At 45.4% G+C, this 23,556-nt stretch overlaps 1 protein-coding gene across 1 annotated transcript in view; it reads right to left on the bottom strand.

Annotated features, from left to right (window-relative positions):
- The window catches only part of SHOC1 (shortage in chiasmata 1), a 1,878,679-nt gene that overhangs the window by 1,556,183 nt on the left and 298,940 nt on the right, over positions 1–23,556 (bottom strand). The window contains exons 4-5 of the mRNA XM_078676649.1: positions 20,515–20,602; positions 13,198–13,391 (exon numbers count right to left, since the gene is read on the bottom strand). Of these exons, the coding sequence (XP_078532775.1) occupies positions 13,198–13,391; positions 20,515–20,602 (282 nt within the window). The remainder of the gene's footprint in view (positions 1–13,197; positions 13,392–20,514; positions 20,603–23,556) is intronic.

Here is a 23,556-nt window from a genome sequence, read left to right as displayed (position 1 = left end):
TTTAGACTGGGTATTTGCTATTCAGCCTGGGAGCTTCCTATGCTTTCAGTGTCTTATGAGAATTTCTACTGTTTTCTGAGCATTAAAACAGTTTCTAAACAAATTTTGTTGTCGTTTCTCCTGTTTCTAATGCATGTTTTTCATGTATGGTGGAAATTCCTAAGGCATGACTTAACTCTGGTGTTTATTGGGCTGCAATTGCTTATATATATATATATATATATATATATATATATATATATATATATATATATATATATATATATATATATATATGGATATATGGATATATATTACCTACTGGCGGTCGCCAGTAGGTATATATAGTTAGGATTTTTTCTCTATGGGATTTTTGAAAATTCTATGTCTAATACCTTTGGCGTTTGTGGACGGAATTGGCTGAAATTTTCAGGAAAATGGCACATTTTGTTTCTGAACAGCCCTTGAAAATTTGGGGGGGGGTTCGTCAAGGGGGGGCCGAGAAAAAAGGGGGGTCCCAAAACGTGTTTTTAACATTGAGTTTTCCATAGGGCGGTTGGCCTCACTTTTAGCCCGAACGGCTGAATGGATTTGCACGAAACTTGGCAAAATTGTAGGGACTGGTAGCCCGATGTGCCTTTGCTAGGTCTCAATATATGTGCTCCAGTGGATTTTGAGAAATTAACGTTCAAAAAAAGATATATATCTGTAACAGCGGACCGGGCAGTGCCCCGGTTCGCGGACTTTTCGCGGTACGGAGCTTTGTGAAACGAAGCTGATTGGTTCTCCGGCGTCTGTGAACATTCCAAACAGTCCGTAGCGGCCGCCATCTTGTCTCTCGGTAGGATCGAGAGACAAGAGGAGGCCAAAGCGAAGGGGCAAATGACCATAAGGGGGCATAGTAGATCCTCGCTGACCCCCTAGGTTTGATGTGGAGGTTTTAAAAGGGTCCCGTGGGGCAAAAAAAAAAAATAATAATAATAATCGAACGGCTGAATGGATTTGCACGAAACTTGGTAAAATATTAGGGACTGGTAGCCCGATGTGCCTTTGCTAGGTCTCAATATATGTGCTCCAGTGGATTTTGAGAAATTAACGTTCAAAAAAAGATATATATCTGTAACAGCGCTCCGCTTCGCGTAACGGAGGTTTGCGAAGCTGATTGGTTCTCCGGCGTCTGTAAACATTGCAAACAGTCCGTAGCGGCCGCCATCTTGTCTCTCGGTAGGATCGAGAGACAAGAGGAGGCCAAAGCGAAGGGGCAAATGACCATAAGGGGGCATAGTAGATCCTCCTTGACCTCTTAGGTTTGATGTGGAGGTTTTAAAAGGGCCCCGCGGGGCAAAAAAAATAAAAATAATAATAATCGACTGGCTGAATGGATTTGCACGAAACTTGGCAAAATTGTAGGGACTGGTAGCTCGATGTGCCTTTGCTAGGTCTCAATATATGTGCTTCAGTGGATTTTGAGAAATTAACGTTCAAAAACAAGATATATATCTGTAACAGCGCTCCGCTTCGCGGAGATAAAATTATATCTGTATTACCTAGCTGTTGCTAACACCAGTTAGCGACGGCTAGTAGGAGATAGCGACCATCTTGGGCCCCACTTTGCATGTGAGTGATATTTATCACTAATGACATGCAAAGTGGGCATGCCAAGATGTTAGCGACTGGAAACAGTCGCTAACATCGCTATCTCCTATTATCAACTTTTGGAAATATTCGCGATAAGCGCGAATATCTCCAAAAGCTAGCACCTGCCCTGAGCAGTTCTTAGCCATGTTATCCAATGGGAGGTGGATAACATGGCTAAGAGCATTAGCTCGGTAATGCATAAATATCGCTGAGTTTTCAGCGATATTAATGCATTGCGGTCGTTTTTTATCGTATTTGCGATAAACCTTGATAATAGCAAGGTTTATCTGCGATAATTTCTGACGATGCTTAGCGGTAAAAAAATTGTTGCTAAGCATCGTTAGGGATAAATATCGCTTAACTTTGGTAATATGCCCCAACGTCTGTTAACGTTCGATTCGAAGGAAATCAGGAAGTGTTGAAAAACATTGTCTGCGCCATCTTGTCTTTTTTCAAATGCCACACTTTTGTCGTGCACGGCAGCCATTTTAGATGCCTTGGCCAGACCCACTCTGTGCACGCTGTCGATCCTTAGCATGGCTCCCCACCCTCGCAAGCATCTCCCCCAGGCAGTGGTCACCCCCGCTCTCTGTCTTATGCATGGGTAATAAACCTCCCCCCATCTGCGCTGCTCTTCCCTGAGAATCACACCCTGTGCCCGCCCGACACCTCCCTTTCGCCCTATTCACTACCGCACCCTCTGACACTCCTTTTCCTCTGTGTCCGATTGTCCAGGCCGGTCCTAGGGTATCAGCTAGCCCTGCAGATGTAGTTTATGGCCCCAGCTGTAAAGAATAACCCCTCTTCAAAGGAGTTATAGTAGATCAAGGCCCACACTCGATGAGATCCGTCACAGCAGACGCGTTCCTATTATCTGAAAACCATCCTGTATTGTGATTGGGGAGGGGACCGAGCCTGAAGCGGAAGATTCCAGGGATGACTCTTTGTACATCAAAGTTTTTACAATTATGTGTCACATTAAAAATATATAGCACTCCGACAAAGTAGTAAGATTATAAAACTTTAATAACTTATAAATATATACAAGAAAACAAAAACAGTAATAACATATAAACATTTTTAGGGAAAAACAACGAAGTAGCGGTCGGCTATGCGAATAGTCCCAACGCAGCACAACGTCCAGATTTCCGGCGTGGGGCGTCGCGGGGGGTGGGTCATCAGTTGCAAATTGTTGTGCGAATAGTTCCAAGGCAGCAGAACGATGGCACCAAGGTGATGTCCAGTAAGTTGCCGCACTGGTTTTGGTATCCTACAATGCTGCTCCGAATAACGGCGTGGGGCGCCCCGGGGGAGGCGGCGTGAACGGGCCTCTCCAGGTGGAGTGTCATCTGTTGTAGTGGGGCGCCCCTTTACCGTTTCAGTTGCCATTCCGTCCGTTTTTGGTCCACTGTGTCAAAAGCCGCAATTCAGCTGAGTTGCGCCCACTCTTGCGGTGCAGCGATAGGCGGCTGTCACAGGACTCTCAAAATGGCGGCAGGCTGTTTCCTTTTTGGGCCTGGTCCACTGAAATGGCCCTGGGACACCTTGGAAATCGGACGCTTGTCTGCTAGGTCTTGGACCCCATTCTCGAAAGCGTCCCCTCCGCCTTGAGGATTCATCAAAAGTTTTGGGGGCCCCCGACTCCTGTAGGCTTCTGGTGGGGAGCGGTTGCCATGATTGCTCGCGGAATGACCACGACGGAGCTACGAGATGGTGGTGCTCTCATGCTGACGCCAGCTTCAGTCTGAAACATCCAGAAACAAGGTGGGGCTTTCATCGTTTGGGAAAAAAAAAAAGTTTTCATCCAATGAAAAGTGTTGTTTTTAGGTCATATGATCAAGCCTTCCATCATTAGGAAACCAAAAGTAAAATGAACCAATGAAAAGTTTTATAAACAAGTCACATGACCTGTTATGCGGCATAGGGTATAAAATGCGGAGAAAATACGTTGGCACGTGAGGCGGCGTCAGTAGCGGACCGATGTGCGAATAGGCCGAAGGCAATACAACGCGCCAAGATCCGGATGGCACCGAGGTGGTGTCCAGCAAGTTGCAGCACTGGTGTGGCCATCCTACAATGCTGAAAGTCGGCGTGGGGCGCCCCGTTGGCCTGTGAGTTTGCGTCAGTAGCGGACCGATGTGCGAATAGGCCGATGGCAGCACAACGCGCCAAGATCCGGATGGCACCGAGGTGGTGTCTAGTAAGTTGCCGCACTGGTGTGGCCATCCTACAATGTTGAAAGTCGGCGTGGGGCGCCCCGTTGGCCTGTGAGATGGCGGCAGTAGCGGACCGATGTGCGAATGGGGCCAAAGGCAGCGCAACAATATTTTCGGAATAGAAGACACCACAAGGCGCTGAGATGCCAAGATCCGGATGGCACCGAGGTGGTGTCTAGCAAGTTGTGGCACTGGTGTGGCCATCCTACAATGGTAAAAGTCGGCGTGGGGCGCCCTGTTGGCCTGTGAGATGGTGTCAGTAGCGGACTGATGTGCGAATGGGGCCAAAGGCAGCGCAACAATATTTTCTGTATGGAAGATACCACTAGGCGTTGAGATGCCAAGATCCGGATGGCACCGAGGTGATGTCTAGCAAGTTGTTGTACTGGTGTGGTCATCCTACAATGCTGAAACTCGGCGTGGGGCGCCCCATTAGCCTGTGAGATGGCGTCAGTAGCGGACCGATGTGTGAATAGGCCGGAACCAGCACAAGGCGCCAAGATCCGGATGTCACCGTGGTGGTTTCATAGTTGAGAGGCACTTCATCTGCAGTGGGGCGCCGAGATCCGGATGGCACCGAGGTGATGTCTAGCAAGTTGCTGTACTGGTGTGGTCATCCTACAATGCTGAAACTCGGCGTGGGGCGCCCTATTAGCCTGTGAGATGGCGTCAGTAGCGGACCGATGTGTGAATGGGGCAAAGGTAGCGCAAGAATATTTTCTGAATAGAAGACACCACAAGGCGCTGAGATGCCAAGATCCGGATGGCACCGAGGTGGTGTCTAGTAAGGTGCACTGGTGTGGTCATCCTACAATGCTGAAACTCGGCGTGGGGCGCCCCATTAGTCTGTGAGATGGCGTCAGTAGCGGACCGATGTGCGAATAGGTCGAAGGCAGCACAACGCGCCAAGATCCGGATGTCACCGTGGTGGTTTCATAGTTGAGAGGCACTTCATCTGCAGTGGGGCGCCGAGGTCCGGATGGCACTGAGGTGATGTCTAGCAAGTTGCTGTACTGGTGTGGTCATCCTACAATGCTGAAACTCGGCGTGGGGCGCCCCATTAGCCTGTGAGATGGCGTCAGTAGCGGACCGATGTGCGAATAGGCCGAAGGCAGCACAACGCGCCAAGATCCGGATGTCACCGTGGTGGTTTCATAGTTGAGAGGCACTTCATCTGCAGTGGGGCGCCGAGATCCGGATGGCACCGAGGTGATGTCTAGCAAGTTGCTGTACTGGTGAGGTCATCCTACAATGCTGAAACTCAGCGTGGGGCGCCCCATTAGCCTGTGAGATGGCGTCAGTAGCGGACCGATGTGCGAATGGGGCCAAAGGCAGCGCAACAATATTTTCTGAAGAGAAGACACCAAAAGGCGCTGAGATTCCAAGATCCGGATGGCACCGAGGTGGTGTCTAGCAAGCTATGCAGCTGAGTTGCGTGCGCACTTGCGGCGAATAGGTCGAAGGCAGCATAACAATGTTTTCTGAATAGAAGACACCACAAGGCGTTGAGATTCGGTTACCACCGAGGTGATGTCTAGCAAGTTGCCGCACTGGTGTGGCCATCCTACAATACTGCTCCGAATAACGGCGTGCGGTGCCCGAAGGGGGGGGGGAGGCGGCGTGAACGGGCCTTCCTAGGTGGAGGCTCGTCTGCTGTAGTGGGGCGCCCCTTTACCGTTTCAGTTGCCATTCAGCTGAGTTTCGGCTGCTCTTGATGCTACAGCGACAGGCGGCTGCAACAGGACTCTCAAAATGGCGGCCTGTTCTTTGGATTTGGGCCTGGTCCACTAAAATGGCCCTGGGACACCTTAGAACTCGGACGCTTGATTTTTTTTTCCTTTCCTGTACATGCAAAAAAAGGTAAATGCCCGGTACGTTACACGCTTCATCTGCCACGATGAACTCTCCAGAGGAACCGAAAAAAAATATAGTTATGGTAACTATACCATGCATCGTCATATGGAGAGGTGGCACCAATTAATTATAGTGCTGCATAAAAGAGAGATTTGGAGGAGAACCCCTGACCTGCTAGTACATTCATCAAAGAAGTGGCACTGACAGCATCAGAGGCAAGGGAAACGGTCCCAAATATTTAGAAGAACTTTGGAAAGATTAAAATGACATGTTTAGATTGTGGCAAATTAATTTCATGTGGACAGATGAGTGTTACTCTAATAAATACAGCATATGAACATCATCATAGTCGATGGTTGGTAGAGACATTTTGACTATATCCTGGACCTGCCCGTCCTCGCCCAAAATGGCGCCGGAATAAATGGGACTCGTAACTCCTTGTTGTGTACTGGTTGCAGAACCTTGAAATCACGAGATACGTATGCAGTTTTGAAGCACATGGCGGGCGGGGACGAGAATTGATTGAATATTTCGACATCCCTATTGATATTAAGTTCTGATGTGTTATTGATTACTGTACTATTGAAAGTTCGAATTAACGTCACCCATGGTACTTGCCCGCAAATGTATATCTAGATAATTTTATTGTAACTGGCCCTGTCGTATTTTAATTATAAAATGTACGTCCACCGATTCCGTAACTGTTAGACACCTTAGTTCTTGCAACCTAATGGCCCGCCCGTTACGTTCCTCTACAGTGTAAATGTCTACTCATCATATACGATTACAGTTTGCTCCGTGGCTGGCCCACGTGGTTATAGGCTCGTATTTGTATAATGAAATTTTCACAATAAAGGTTTTTAAAAGAAAACATGGTAGTAGTATATACATTGGTAAAGTTTTTAATAATAGTCACTGTTTTAGAATCATTAAAAGGCAAGTGAAATAAAGCAGACCAATTACATGAAGGGTAAAAGGTATAATACGAAGGAACGCAGTAAAGATAAATGGTCAAGGGCTGTTGTGTTTTCTATTCCTGCAACATAAAGTGATCGATAAGAATCTCATATTCAGGCGTATCGGCGACTAAGACAGCAGGTCGACCCTATTTTGCTCAACGGCTCCGTCATGGGACGAAGAAACGCTCTTTTTCTCGAAAAAAGAATATATTTTACTTGCAGGACAGTTGTAAATTTTCCGGGAAAGTACATTAGCCTGGAACATTATAACATATATTTAAGAAAAAATAATGTTCGGAAGTAATAAAAAGCGTAATTTTTAGGTCATATGACCAAGCCTTTCATCATTAGAATAAGAAAAGTAAAATGAACCAATGAAAAGTTTTATTAACAAGTCACATGACTTGTTATGCTTACGTTACGCGCTGCGCGCCCCGGATGACTTCCGGATGCGCTAACGCGGCGCGTCATATGACGCATTACGCGACAACGCAGGTACAGAATATAGTCAAAATGTCTCCACCAACCAGCGGTCGGAACACAACCCCTTTCAGCAGGCTAAATAGTTCTGTTAAATGACAACAGAAGGGACAGGCAACAAGAACCATCAGTCAAAGAGGGGAGGGCTAGTTCTTCTCTACCGGGTTACATTGGGGCGCTACCGGAACTGATCGAATTGGTAGTCTACAGTGTGTCTGGATGTTTCAGACTGAAGCTGGGGTTAGCATGAGAGCAGTACCATTTCGTAGCTCCGTCGTGGCCATTCCGCAACCAATCATGGCAGCCGCTCTTTATCGTTATTTTGGGCGGGGTGGGTGGCGGAGCCGAGCTGTTTTGCAGCCATCATTGTGTGGAGTTCAGTTCATTTCACTAGTTTTGTATTTGTCATGAGGGGTTGTTCCTAATGTTTCTATTTTAGCGAGGTCAAAAAGAGATCCCATTAGTGGCCTACTGATTTTGCTCGATTCCTTTTCTTTTTTTTTTACACGATTTTTCGTTATCTGCAAAGACTAAACAGAGTATTGCGACTCTGTGTTTGTTTGTAAATAGAGAATGAACCAAAGAGAACCAATTCTAAAACAGTAAATACTTGGATAACAATCAATCAAATGGAGAGAGAAGCAGGCACGACGTATTACAACGGGGGCAAAGGCCTGCGTTAACTACCCTTCACTATGTGCAAAGAGAGAGTACTCCTAATAGAAATGAGGGGGGGGGGCACCATTCAAAGCAGATCAGTGTGCATAAACACGAAAATGTTTTCACTTACCACGTACTTGACATTCGACAGCTTATGATATTTGCTATTAAAAAACCATTGAAATTCACTGAAAAAACCATAGGTTATAGACCATATATAGTTAGGAATTAGCATTTACAAAACCTTGAAAATTCACTGAAAAAACCATAGGTTATAGACCATATATAGTTAGGAATTAGCATTTAAAAAACCTTATTTTACTCACACAAAACCATTGAAATTCCATATATAGTTAGTTGCACTAACTATATATCGCGCACCCGCAATCCACTGCTGATGATGTCACATATTACATCATTCATGACATGGTCAGTGACATCACTGATGACATCACTGATGACATCTCAAATGACATCACTGATGACATCACTGATGACATCTCATTTGACATCAATGACCACATCACTGATGATATCATTCATGTGACAATACAATGCATCTCCTCACATTTTAATATAACCTCTGTTTCACCCAGTGTTAAATACAGAGTATAATTTTTGAAACCATTGACACACCAATACTAGTTACTACATATGTACTCACTGATTCCTACGTCTACACACACATTCACTCATTCACCCATACAATCATTCATACATACAATCACTCATCTTTACAACACTATCATATGCACTCATACACCTATACAGACACTCACACTCTGCCACTCATCCATGGAGTTACTCACACACCTAGTCAGTCCTGTAAACAATCAATCACACTTCCATTTTCTTGTCTATACAGTTAAACATAGAGCACCTTACATTTTCAAACATATACTAACACATACTTACCTTGTTATACAATCATTGATATAAGTACACATTGATCTGCACAGAGTCACACACCTCCCAGCCAGCCACACACACACTCAGTCTCCCATACAAATACTTGGACAATCAATCAATAACCCATATAGTTACTCATATAGCTACTGATCAACACATGCAGCAGTTTACAGAACAACAGACATAATGATGCACAAATTAAGACAGTTTAGTCACTAACCCATGCACTCAGTGAGACACATTTAATCACTCACTCATACAGTCAGTCATGCACCTACTAAATCCTTCGTCCAGACACTTATACATCCACTCATTCTTCAATATGTAAGACATATTTAAACTTTACAGAAACATAAAATCACTGGATGTTGTTATCAGTGATGTCATCAGTGATGTCATTTGAGATGTCATCAGTGATGTCATCAGTGATGTCACTGACCATGTCATGAATGATGTAATATGTGACATCATCAGCAGTGGATTGCGGGTGCGCGATATATAGTTAGTGCAACTAACTATATATGGAATTTCAATGGTTTTGTGTGAGTAAAATAAGGTTTTTTAAATGCTAATTCCTAACTATATATGGTCTATAACCTATGGTTTTTTCAGTGAATATATATATGGATATATATATGTGGGGCACATATAATATAGTGTTTCCGGGGTCCCGCGCATGGGCGGGAATATTCTCATGCTTATGACTATTGATGAGGATCCCCTGGAAGAGAATACATGCTCCCATTGTAAAGTATAGGAATGCGACCGAACAGTGTTCGGTCGGTCGCCTCCTATTTAGTTGGCCGACCGGGTATCAGTCGGTCCCATGACCGAGACGATGTTGGGCAGAGGAAACTCCGCCCGACATCGTAATAGGGGCCTAAGTGTAAGTAATTCACATGTCAGTCATAAAGTTTGATGGATAGTTAATACAAAATAAAGTTAATGTTGTGGAGAATCCAAATATGTGAAACCCTGAGTGAATAGTCATGTGCACAGCTTCTGTTATTCTGACATAAAATCTCTTAATAAATGGCCGTGGCTTGGAGTGACAAGAGAAAAGTGAGTATAATATGTTACATATCTTTTTACTGTCTTTATCAATTTTATATTTTGTTACAAAAATTAGATTGATTGATAAAGCAATAGGTCATTATTTGGGTGCAGAAATACAATCTGCACACCTAAATCTGCCGGTTCAGAATTAACCCTCACAAAATAGGGAATTACATTGCCGACCTGTTTACATGATCGGATTTCTGCACGGCATTTTCATTTCTCATTACATACTTCCCCATTGCCTTGGAAGGGGTTTGAGCAGGGATCCGGGGCAAGGTTGCACTTGTGGCCCATTCCCAAAGCCATTTTTCCTGTTGGATTTTCCAGCTGGTAAACACAGGGCCTGTATTCCCACACCCAGAAAATGCGGATGCAAGTGGACCTCTTATAATAGATCATAGTTTTATTCCAGCCATGGATACCACTCGGCTCATATTGTAATGGCGGCCATAATGCCCATGTTTGAGAACTGTGTCATCATCACTTATGTCGGCAGAAAACTATGAGTTAGCAAAGTTTTTCTTTTTTTGCAGCTTTCTTAAAGGACTATGAAAAAGCTTTGCAATTTCGTGAATGTTGCAAAGTTTTTTTCTTTGCTACATGCACATGAAAATCGTGACTTTTGTGATGATTTAGCAGCACATCCTCTAAGATGCGAGAGCGAATCAATCAGTAACTCTCCTATTAGATATGAGGGGTGTTTCCTTAATTAATACACAAGCTACAAACCGTAGAAAACACCTTATCTGGTAGAGACTCTATCAAGCTGCGGACTCCTTACATTAGAATTTTTCCCAGACATCAGACTGATTTGGAACTTTTTGAGCAGCACCTCTGCATGCCGGCAGATGGCGTTGTTACACTTTGCATAGGTATCTGCGCCAGAAGTCAGATTTGAGGGGCCTATATGGTCGCCACCCTAGCACGCTGACAGCAGTTTCTTTTTGCAACATTCCCACGTCAGAAGTGCGGAGCCATGGCAACAGAAGCCCACAAAATACTTAGGCATCCTTTTCGAGAGAGACCTAAAAACGACACTGGAGCACAACGAAAAGGCAACAATCAAGAAAATTAAAGAGAAAGTGGAGGGGTGGTCGCCCAAATTCACCACATGGTGGGGAAGGATAGAAGCGATAAAAATGATGCTAACACCTGTGGTCAACTACATGCTAGCCATGCTCCCATTGACGAACACAGACGATTTCCACAAGAAACTAGACAAGATACTTAACAACTTCCTGTGGAAAGAGAAAAACCCCAGAATAAGCCAACACAAGCTTAGACTCACAAAAGATCAGGGCGGTCTGAACATTACAAACTTCAAAAGATTCCAGGTAGCATGCATAGCCAGACAGGGACTACACTGGTTAGACCCAAGAAAGGAATATACCCCAGCATGGCTGACACTAGAGCGTGGACTATTAAAAGGCATGAACCCCATCACCCTCCTCACAGCCACCAGACACCCAGCAGTCAAGGAGAGCCCTGTCCTGAAGAACACGAAAACAGCTCTCCTGAGCGTCGACAAACTATTGACATCAAGCATAAGAGGCAGCCACCTTGAATCTATATGGCATAACCCAACATTGAAATACAGAGATAAGGTCCTAGACATGCACGAATGGTATAGACATGGCATCTCCACGGCCCAAGACCTCCAGAATCACGGCACATACACAACTTTCGACACCATCAAAGAAACACACAACTTACAAAGCATAGAGCTCTACAACTTCCTGAAAATCAAAGTAGCCATAAGGTAGGCAAACCTCACTAATGGCACACCCCCGTTCATACAACTCGCAGCCAGTCTCAGCACACTAGGACACCAAGTAGCACACCTATACAAAGCCCTCCGCCCCAAGAACTCCAAACTAAACGATAAGATCACAAATTTCTGGGGGGCGATAGCAGGGAGGGAGCTAAGCGAGGCAGAGAAAGCAGAGATTTGGAGATCCTCCACTAGGAAGAAAATAACGGCAGCGCTCAACCAGACCAAATATTGGCTAGTGCACAAGGCATACTGGACACCAGCCCGCCTGGCCGTTCTGGGCATCCGAGACAGCGAAACATGCTGGAATTGCCAAAAAGCGAAGGGAGACCTAGAACACCTTCTGCTCAGCTGCCCTAAGGTCAGGGGATTCTGGAACAGAATTGGAACACTCATCAATGAGATCACAGGAATAGACATACACATAGATTTTCCAAACCTAGTCCTAGGCTTTACGTCTCCGTCAATCACAACGACAGAAGATCGCGACCTCATTGACCTATTGCTAACGGCGGCAGTCAAAACGGTCCTAAGTAACTGGAAGGACACTTCAAAAGCCGCGCCCCAAGCTTGGCTCAACTGGGTCACGTTCTTAAGGGGGGCAGATAACATCACAGCGAAACACTCACCGAAAACACATAGGCAAGCGAACATGTGGGGACCCCTAGACCATTACCTAACATCACATAAACCCCCATAGGCGCAGAATCCAGACACTACAGACGGGACACACGTTCCTGCGTACCATGTACTCTCTCTATCGACCTCGACCTCTATTCCCCCCCCCCCTCACTATTGTCCGGGGTTGGGGAAAGAAATACCAACGAACAACGAAGCGTCGCAAAGGAGGAGGCATAAAACAACGACCAACAGAACATGGACAATCAAACTACTGCCCCCCCCCGGCGCTCCTTTCTTTGCCTCCTTTGTTCCTTCTTCTTTCTCTGTTTTTCCGCTCACGTATATCCCATGCTCCATGTAAATATATATATTTTTTATATACTCAATAAAAAATTACAGAAAAAAAAAAAAAAAGAAGTGCGGAGCCATAACCGAATTCTGATGGACCAGTGAGCAGACACTAGGGACCTATAAAGGTAACCGCAACTTCGATGGCAATGACAAGCGCCTGAAACGGCTCCCCAACCTTCTTCACGACTGGGACCCGGAACCATCAGACGAAAAGGAGCTTCAAAGAATGCTCCAGCAGCGCCTTGGAGTTCATGCGTGACTGTCCTCACAGGCCTTTGAGTTGTGGTCTGGCTCCAGGCACCAGAGGCAAACCAGATGGGAGTCAGTCACAGACAGAGACCACTGTTTTTTGTGGGACACTGGCAGACAAAGTCTCAAAAAGACTCAACAAAACTTCGAAAAAAGTTGCCTAAAAAGTGGACAGAGGTAGCTCTCTAGATCTGTGCAGATGGCGAGGAAAGAAAAGTACTGATGTCAGCACGCTGAGGTAACGCCTATTTAGACACCATACATGTCACTTCCGGTGTATACAACACCAATGTGTAGCCGAACGTTACCAACTGCCGGCATGCAAAGGTACTGCTGAATAATTTCCGGATCTAGTCTGACGCCTGAGGAATATTATAAAATAAGGAATCTTATGCTAGAAGTCTCTATTAGATATAATCTTTGGGTGGACTCTCATTGTAAATACATTTACCTTTAGATTCATCTTCTAATATGGTGGCACTCCTAGTCTCTAAGCAGGTGATCTTCTGGTGCGCTTCCTCTTTGTAGCCATCTTGACTAAGTAGACAGATGTCCTCCATTTCGAGCTGGGAGTTGGGATTAGAACTTGGAACCACATCTTCAATTGTGCTGCCAATTCGGCATTCAAAGTGGGGTTTCCATTTCCTAAAATTTAATGAATGAAATTCAGTTACTATAATGGTACACAGTACCCTTAATTAATTATCTAGAAGATGGTAACATTAACTATTATTAAATATGCATGCTTACTTCTAAGTGTAGTATGAAGTTTGCCATGGTTTTTGTGTAGTGTGCTTCTCTAGAGTTTTTAACCAAAACGTTTTACAAACGTTAATAAGGGTGGTACACAACAAGGACTAAATCCCTCATTTAGAGTTTGGAAAGAATTAACAAATTGCCGGTTCCCAGGGCCAAGCCAAAACTGCACTTCCCCTCCCACATTTAAACGTGGGGGAATTGAAGGGTTTCTGCCCGTGGAACCACAACTGGCTCTGTCAGTCGAAACTCGACCTGGCAGCACAGTTGCCGCTGGGCCGTCGGATCACAGCAAAAGTCACTACTCTCTAATAATGGCAGGGCGACCATCACAAGCTTTCCCTTCCCTGAGCCGCCATGCAAGGCATGGTGGCATTTGGAGGGAAATCAATTAGTGGCCCAAAATTTTCTGAGACAGAACTCTCTTGGCAGCTGACCGTTTTGTTTATTTTTTAATATCAAACTCAAGCTTTAAGAGTTTATTTTTGAAAAAAAAGTTATAGTGGAGCAGAGGCAACAAACATGCTCAACAAAGTTAAATGCCGTCATTGCAACATCATCATTAGCGGTTGCAAACAAGTCTTTAGCCATGCTTGCAGGGGCGGCCTTAGGCATGTGCAAGCTGTGCACTTGCACAGGGCCACCAAACCCCAGGGGCCACCACGCCAATATATCCTTAATATAATAATCCTCTGAGGATGGATACATATTTACGTGGCGGCCCCAGGCAGGGATTTGGCGGCTTCCGGCTCTGTTCCACTTCCAAACACCCTGACTCCCCCCCCCTCCTCCCCCCCCTTCACTGGCCTCCGCGCACCGCCCCGCCCGAACCCCCTCTTCCGGGGCCCCCTACCTACGCTCCCTGCCCAGGGCCACCATGAGCTTAGAGCCGCCCTTGATGCTTGCCAGGCATGCCAGGATCTCTAAAATCTAGCAGGTCAGTGGTTGCCTGCCACCATCTAAGTATTCTATAATGATTAAGATCAAAACAAATGAAAATGATGACCTTGTCTCCTAATGAATAAATGAATCTCTTGCACAATGCTAAGCATTGCAAGGAGTCAAGCCTCTGACTCCCCTCACCAATTGTCATGAGTGGAAGGTAAGGGATAGTAAATGAAATAACCAGAAATGATGTGATTAATCATGATAGTAAACATTCTGATGTTAAAGAAAGCCACAGCAAGAAGGCAGCATTGGCGAAGGAGCAGGAAGTCAACCAGGGAGTCACAGACACCAGGTGGAGGAAGTCTATCAAGTGGTGACTAGCCAAGAAAGTCTCCAAAGTCTCAGAAACATAAGACAACCAGTAGGGGACAGATACTCCATGAAAGAACAAACAGATAGTTACAAGTCTAGAAACTCTGGTGATTCTTGAAAGGTATGCAATGTGAAAATGCAGCCAAAACTCAGAAGATTACACATTCAACCTTCAACCCAATCTGAAATAGCTTTTATGGGAGAACATCAAATATTTCGAGAAATATCTTCAAGGCGCACTGTTATGTTGCAATGTACTAACACTGTGTTCTTACTGAAATGATAATACACATAAAAACATCTGATAAAAGAAGACCATTTGGAAGCATAAATAAGAGCGTCTCATCAAGACATAATAGCCATCTAGTAGGATAACATGTGAGAACCACAAAGAGGTCCCCATTAGTAAAAAATAAATGCATTGAAAATTATGACGGAGTGGAAGATAATAATTCCATACTTGCATGAAGATTGTAATATGTTTGCTTACACACAGTGATAGCTAAAAAGTATATCCATCACTGATGTCATGCTAATACTTGTCCTGTTTAATAAAAAAGTAGCATTCCCTTAATGTTTTCAAAGTATGCAATCAAAATTATGGAATGGAATATTATCTAGATTTCATTTATTAGTACAACTGATGTACCTAAATCAAATTGTAGTAATAGTGAACAAATACTACAAAACCACTATGCTTTACACATGAAACACTCTGAAAGTGAAAGATAACCATGACCATCACAGTGTGGAGCAACTCAGTTATCAACAAAATAACAGAAACCTAAACGGAAACATATCATCTTGTTAGTACAAGAAATATTGTAACAAAGCACAGGTTTTGTTTACGAAGAATGGCTCTATAATGTCTACGTCAATACCAACTGGGCTCTTCGCCACGCAGAAAATAACAGCAATCTTTCACTGCTCCATGTAAATATAATGTATCTCCAGAAGAAAGATTGGTACCCTGCGCCCGAAATCCATTCAATCAAACTGATGTAAGAGCAGAGTACTTCTAACGTTCGGTTTAGCACATAAAAGAGGTAACTCGCGAGAGACCGCAGAACACTCGAGAGAGCATCCATTTTACAAAATGAACTGTGGAACTACAACCCAATGATGCCTCTTGTGTTCCTTCTCTGACATCCCTATCTGCCCTTCCGCCCCCCCTCTTCGCTGTCATTATCGAGGACAGTCTTGGACATGTTTGCCACTGTCACTGGACAGGCTGGTTTGTTCCATGTTGTGCTTAAGGCAACAGTCAAATCTACAGGTTAATGGTAACTTCAGTCTGACACTAGCTATGTTGGGCGTTACTAGCAATATTTGCAAAACAGACACATATAAATAAATCCCGATAGTGCTCACTAATTCCCCAAAAAAGAGGTAAATCTAGTCTTCACCACATTGATACAAAGTGCCCTCAAAAAGCCATCCTTGCGCACCTGAGGAGAAAAACCTGAGCACACACAAGTAATACAGAATTGCAATAAATTCTTTGGTCTTAGTTTCACAACAACAATGAAGGACAGTTGGAAAGTGCAGCAATAATGTTTATTGCGCCAGCCGACACGTGTTTCATTGGAGTGGAATGCACTCCAAATCTTCAGGGCCAAATCCAAATGGAAAGGAAGAATAATCCCCCACGAATGGTGATAATTCCAACCCAGTCCGGGTACAAAGGATCTTCAAGTCAGGTGCGCAGTAGATGGAACATGTTCAAGGATGCTCTGGGTGCTGTGCGGTTGATGGGGATGCCTTTATGGTTATTCCGTGGTCCACAGGTCAGGGACTCTGGCCACGGATGCCGGGGTCCCTCAAAGTCCTCTTTGAGGCAGTAGGTGGCCCGTTACGGCTGGGCTACCGGTCTCCGTACACAGTGGTCCCACAATATCTGTTGGTACAGGTTGGTGTCCCCCTTGGATGAGCAATCTAGACTCAGACGACACTCCCAGGTCTGGCTTTCTCAGGGGCAATATTTATCCATCGATGATCGTTCTCTTGGGGTACCCAGCAGTAGCGGTCAGGAACGACTCTTCTGGAGTGGCTACTGACTTGCCGAAATAGCCTACTTCAGCTTTAATGGCCAGGTGCAGGTTCCAGGGGGGTCAGACGACTGACCCTTGGAGCCTCTTCTTAGGGCATTGGGAGTGACTTTTCCAAAAGCCAGGAGCCACATGCACAGTCCACTTTTTGCTAGCCAAAGGTGCAGCAGGTGCAGTCCAGCAGATAGTGCAGCCTCTATTGCCAAGTCTAGGGGTCAACAAGGCAGTCCTTCTTCGCTCCTCTTTCGAGTTCTGACATGATCTCAGGTTCAGGGTACTCTGGGGGGATGATGCAGTCACTTGTCAATGGGCTACCAGGTTGCCTCCCTCTTGGTGACAACTTTCCAGCTATATGTGGCATTGAGAAATCCCAGAGTGCACTATTCTACCCACTCTCAAGATGTCTGAACCCATCTTCAGATGTTATGAGATTGGTAGCCCAACCTAGAGGTGTGGCTACCTGTGGGCTACACTCCCACAGAAAAAAAGTGGAGGTTATACCTCACCCAGTAGTGGGCTGCTATTGCTCCTAAGCATGGGAGTCATTCACACTACTCCCCAAAAGGGCAGAAAGGTGCCTGGATGTCAGTGACTGTGTGAGACCACTGGACAAACAGGGTCACAGAGTGGCAACTTTCTAAAAGATGCATTCCTTTAACCGTCACATTAAATTTAACTTGGGCATCAAATCGGGTTTAATGCCACGATTAATTTGATACCTTACAGTACTCAACTAGGTAGTCCCATTCAAAAGTTAGCCAGGCTGAGGGGTCAGTTGGTAACCCTGTGTTAACCAATAGGGCTACCAGCTCTCCCACAGCAAAGCACAGTGTTGCTGTTAAGATGCCCTACCTAATACTATACAGCTCCTTGACTTAGAGCTCAATAGGAATTCCTTATGGAAGACCTACATATATTGTTAAGGGAAGTGGGCGCTTTGCCATTGGTTTGAACGGCAAAGTCGAAATAGTAGTGTTACCGTTGAAATGTAAATGTTATGCATTCATCTTGCTTGCATGTTGCTCTATGTAAAGTTAGCATTCGCGGCACCATTTTAAGTTGAGCCACCATTTTGAGCTATGATCAAAACTAACTTCAGTCTCACTTCCTGTCTACTTCAGCTGAAAGCAGCTGTGATAGATTTTTTTTGCTTCTTCAAGGCTGAGTTTCACTGTGCTAATGAATTCACTGTCTTTGCTAATGCATACCTTTCCTTGTAGCTAGGCCTGCCGCCACCCTTAGAGCGGCGGGCGCAGCCAGAGTAACCTTGACGCTGAGACAGCATGTACCAGGTCCTAGGATTGCAACTCATCCTTCTGTATCACCTTTGTTCACCAGCTACCAACTGGAAATTTCCAGTCTAGGCATGCCATTAGTGGTTCTGAAGATGTGCATTATGTGTTACCAGGTTGGCAGAAGTCAGTCCCTCTGCAACAATCTAAGGAGGCTGGTCAGACCAGACTCCACTTGAGTACACCTTAAATAAATATCTTTGGTTTGTATTCTCTACTGTCTGACCAACTCTTCATTTGTATGGAAGGCTGAGAGGTGGTCGCGAGTGACCAGAGTGACCCTAAATGGGGCCACTTCCTTAATTTGGCGCCCGAATAGGACCTCCATCGTGTGACGCATCCTTGCCCGCGGATGAGTAAAGAGGTTGGGGCCACGTCAGGTCGGACGGGCAGACTGGGGATTTCTGCACGAGAGGGTCTGGTAGTTGCAGCTGCCTCGTCTGTCTGACAGGGAGGTGCCTTGCCCAGCGATCATCCCTTGGATCTGACCGTTTGGTCCAAAGAGTTGGCAGTGGAGAATAAATTTGTTTGATCTGTGTGCACCAGGTGAGTTTGCTTTGGTTCTTTGTGGATTTGGCGCCATTTGGATTTATATTTGACACAGTCTGAGGACCGTCTTTGGACAAGCACTTGAATTTGTTTGAGTTCTTTTTGAACATGGTACCATTTTTGATTTGTATTTGATGAGAATTGAGAACGGACTTTGGTAAGAATATTTGCAATATCTGCTAGACATAAATAGTGAACTTGTTTTCTTTTGAAAAATGCTGTGTCTTAGTAAAGTGTTTTGTTTCTGCTGTCGTTCTTGTTCTGCTGATGCTCGTTTGGAAGAAAGTCAGCCAGCGCCTCCAGAAGGCACTCCAAATTTTGATATGTACGTAAAACATGGTCTTGCCCCGATTATGTTTAGTAAATGATGGCACAAATATACGAGGGACAATGCCGAGTTGCAGTGGCCATTGACGGGCACTATTGATGAACAGAAAATTAATTTTCTACAGGAGAAATTGTTTGCGAAAAGGAGTAGCCAGTTGATGTTTGATTTCCTCAGAACATGGCAAAATAAGACTACACAGAGACGAATAAAAGCAGAGAAAGAGACCCGGAAGGGCAGAATGCAGACACTGACTCAGAAAGCTGTAGAGCATGATAGAGAGAAAATAGAAAAAGGAATAGAGTGTGCTGATAGGAGTTTCGATTACAATGTGAAAAGTCTTATGATGCTCGAGAAGAAAATGACACATTTATGGAGGAATTGTTAGATACTCGACCTCCACCTCCATACGCCCCACTGAAAATATACCTTGCCATGTCACAGCCTCAGTCATCTGTTCCTTCTGTCTTGGCTGCTTCTGTTTCTTCTGCTATTGATCACGCTATTTAGGCCACAGCACCTCCTGCCCTTTCTTTGACTTCACCTTCTGCGGCTACAATGACTGCTAGTCTCTCTGCTATGCCTATTGTTTCTGCATCTCTCTCGCCAGCCCTCACACCTACCGCGCAACTGGTCCTAAAGTTAGGAGTCCTAACTTTACTACTACTAAACTGAGAAGAAATTCTAACTTTAAGAGTTTCGGTATTCACAGAAGGCATTTAGGAGTCCTAAAGTTAGGACTCCTAACTTCTGTGAATACCGAAATGAGTAAGTGCCTTCTGTGAATACCAAAATGAGAAAGTGCCTTCTGTGAATACCAAAATGGTAGTAAGTTTAGGATTTTGTCTTAAGTTAGTTCTGTGAATCGGGCCCTATGCTAACAAACATACTAGCACGTTACCTCCTTAATATTTATGAGAAGGCACTTTGCACCAGTAAACATCCACCAAAGGTGAGAAAGGCAGTAATTATTAAACTACTCCAGCCAGGTAGACCATCAGAACAATGCTCCTCATGCAAATCCCTACCATTGATGAATACAGATAACAACATTTTGACTAAACTGTTAGCAAATAGATTGATGTCCATCATCTTCATTTGGCATGGATCAGTAGTAATCCCTCCAGACACAAGAACTGAACCCAAGACATGGTGTACTGTAATGAGTTGACTGAGTTATAGTCGAATAGTGAATGTACACTTGGCTGCATGACATCTGGAACCCAAAGAGAACATATTGGCTTACTACGAAAGGAAACAACATGAGAGACATTGATGTGGGAGTATTGAGGGTGGTTAATTGCAAGGAATGGATGTTAACTGATAAGATGCACAAGACGGTGTAATTACCCCCGTAATGTATTAGGTGTCGATAGGTAATGTAAATACAGCATTTATTGAGCACCTCCACAATAAATTCTGTACATTTCTAGATAACTGAGTAAGTTGTGGTTGTGTCGATAAATGTACACTTTGATTGATTTAATGATTTGCTGAAAATGAAGTCTTCTAAATAAAGAACATTAACATTAACTCACTTCTCTAGAATGCCATTCATGCAGAAGCACTTCTTCAGCTCATCCAGCGAGTCCTCCTTGCGCAAGCTGCATGTTGGAACAGCCGTCCCTTAAATAAAGAAAGTAAGGTGCATTATTGCAGAAAAAACGATATTTCATATTCCACAAAGGTTACATTGATAGACAACACATTTACCTTTGCTCTATTGATAGTGAATTTAATAATTTGTGCTCTAGTGTTGGAAGTCATTTCCCTGAATATATATTCACGTACACAAATATTACACTGATATGACCATATTAAGTATACACATACACACAAGCTCACTGCAAAAAAACAGTTAAATACTGACCTGTAGTTGCGCCACAAATGCTTAAAACCAATGAAATTCGTCAGTTATGATTTGCTGCACACAAGACACACTATTAACTAACCCTAACGCTGTTTCCTATTAGGTGATATTATGCCTTAAATCTATTAAGACTATTGCATGTGTGCCCAGGCCACATCATAACCCGCCCTCTTTTGCGGATGACTTTACTGACTTTGCTAATTCTATTTTAAAATTTAGCCAGACTTTGGTGACCATAGAGGATTTTAATAGCTGGGTAGATCAAGTCGACAAATTGACATCTTCCTTCTTGGACTATTTAGCAACTTTTGGCTTAATACAATGGGTTACAACTGAAACTCATGTTATGGGCCGCAGTTTGAATTGTCTCCTAAAGCATGAGAATTTGACACTAAAGGATATTTCTTATACATTTTCTACTTGGTCTGATCATGTCTTAGTTTATTTTGCCTCTGAATAACAACGGGAGTAAGAAACCGATGGTACTGACTCAAAATAAGTTGTGAATGAGGACTGTAGGAATCCTATATCTAAAATGGTCCAACAACTCTTACTGATGCTTTTCAACCATCAAGTCAGGCCCATGTTGGGAAAGACACAGCAATCGTTGTTTAGAAAAGTGCACAAATGAAATCTGATCCTCCTAGAGAATAAAAAAAAAAAGCTTTTGATGAGGCTGGCCAAAGTGGTACAAAAGGGGGTGGTGATGGACGGAGCATCTGAACCAATCAAACACTCACACCCAGTCAACAGATCTGGGTTTAATTCATCACCGTTGTTAGCAATGGGATCCCTGGCCGGCTAAGGCTTGCGTCAAAGCCAGGCAGAAACCACCATTCCTAAGCCAGGGTAAGGAAGTCACCCGCCAAGACAACCCCTGCTCACCCCCTTGGTAGCTTGGCACGAGAAGTCAGGCCTATCTCAGAGGCGATGTGTAAAGCATTTGCGCACGCACCAACCAGCAACAACATCCAGCCCCCCCCCACAAAAGGAACTCCACACAAGGTATATGTAAAAATAGCCTTTGTATTGAAAACACATTAGATAGGAACACTAACTTTACAATGTGCCAACAGGCACGGGCAGAATTTACAGGGGATTATGTACAGGACTATGCATTTAGTAGAACTAACATTTAGAACATATAGCAACTAGAAGCCTCACACATGATGCGTAGAACATTCAGAGGTGAAAGGACAAGGCACAAGACGCATCAGAAACACTTTCAGAGGTATAGCACAGAATAATTCTCAGAAGTCACATTAGCATGAACTCATAACTCTACCCAGGCCAACTGGCCTCTCTGGGGCTAGGACGCCCTGTGTCGCAATGTCAGGACAGGCTGCAGGTAGCCAAGATCAAACCTAAACGTGGCAGCTGCCCACGAAGTGCTGGGCAGCTGTAGATGATGGGGCCAACGTGTGAGCCTCGCACGCTGCGAACAACTGGAATGCCCCCTGAGCCTCGTGGGCTCTTCAAAGTAACTGTGGCGCCTGGAGCCTCTCGGGGCTCGAAGAACCCATGGCGCGCCATGAACCTCTCTGGGCTCGACAACAAGGGTGCTGGGACTGAGCCTCGCAGGCTCTGACGAACAAAGGCCAATGGTGGAGCCTCTCGGGCTCGAGAACAATGTGGAGCCTTGGTTGGAGTGCTCCCTCGGGGGACTCGAGATCACTGGGGCACCGGGGAGCCTCTCGGGCTCGTAAATACATGTGGAGGGGTTGGTGGAGTCCCTCTCGGGGGACTCGGCATCACATGAGGCCCCACGCGCCTCTCGGTACCCAGGTACTCGCGCTGGAGGGGAGGGGCGGGCACCGGCAATGTGCCCCGATGCCCCTCCTCTCCTTCCATGAACTCACCGGGTCTTGCAGCACTGTCAGGAGAGCTCCCGCTCCTCGGGACTTTCGGGTGCCGTGGCCTCCTCTCACTCTACTGGGCTCTCCCTCGCTCTTGGGTGCCCGGGGGGGGATGGCAGCTTCTGGGAGAAATGGAGGAGCGCGGAGTAGGCTCCCGCCGCTTCCTGCTTCGTCTCGCTTCGGGGGCTGAACCGGGAAATCTCCTCTGGCCGGCGGCCAATCACTGCGCGGCCCGGGGAATGACGTCGTGAAGGAATCCCGGGCCGGCAGCCGATCCCAGCGCGGCCCGGGGAGGACGTCATGAGGGGTCCCGGGCCAGCGGCGGTGAACTCGGGGGGATGACTAGGGGTAGGCTCGCTCAAAAATAAATAAAATAAGAAATAAAGCGAGGTAGGCACTTGCTGGGGGTCCAGGAAACCTTTGCATAACCGGGGCAAATGCCGGGTGGGCACCGGCTGAGATAACCAGCGCTCCCAAGCGCTAGGCAGAAGAAAAGCGCTCTCAAGCGCTATGGGCCAAAACAAAGCGCTTCCAGGCGCTAGGGCAAGCAGACGGCAACAAAGTCCTTCAGGGGTCCAGGACCTCAGCAGTCCAGGGGCTGGGCAGGGCCCAGGGAGGCAAGCCTTTCCCTGGGCCCAAGCAGCAGCACGCCCCTGGCAGATTCGAGTTGGGAACAAGAACATTTTGTCAGGAGACACAGCCCCTTTTTATACATTGAAATCCTTTGTCTAAAGGTGCAGGGTGGGGGAGAAACCAGTCGCATCTGGTTTTGGGAGTACTTTGTTTTCCCCAGCCACCCTTTCCATACACCAGGCAGGCTAGGGTCATCCGTCGCACCACAGGGGGCGGAGCCA

This window comes from Lissotriton helveticus, chromosome 2_1, assembly GCF_964261635.1.
Source record: "Lissotriton helveticus chromosome 2_1, aLisHel1.1, whole genome shotgun sequence".
NCBI lineage: Eukaryota > Metazoa > Chordata > Amphibia > Caudata > Salamandridae > Lissotriton > Lissotriton helveticus.
This window is presented reverse-complemented; position numbering and strand designations above follow the sequence as displayed.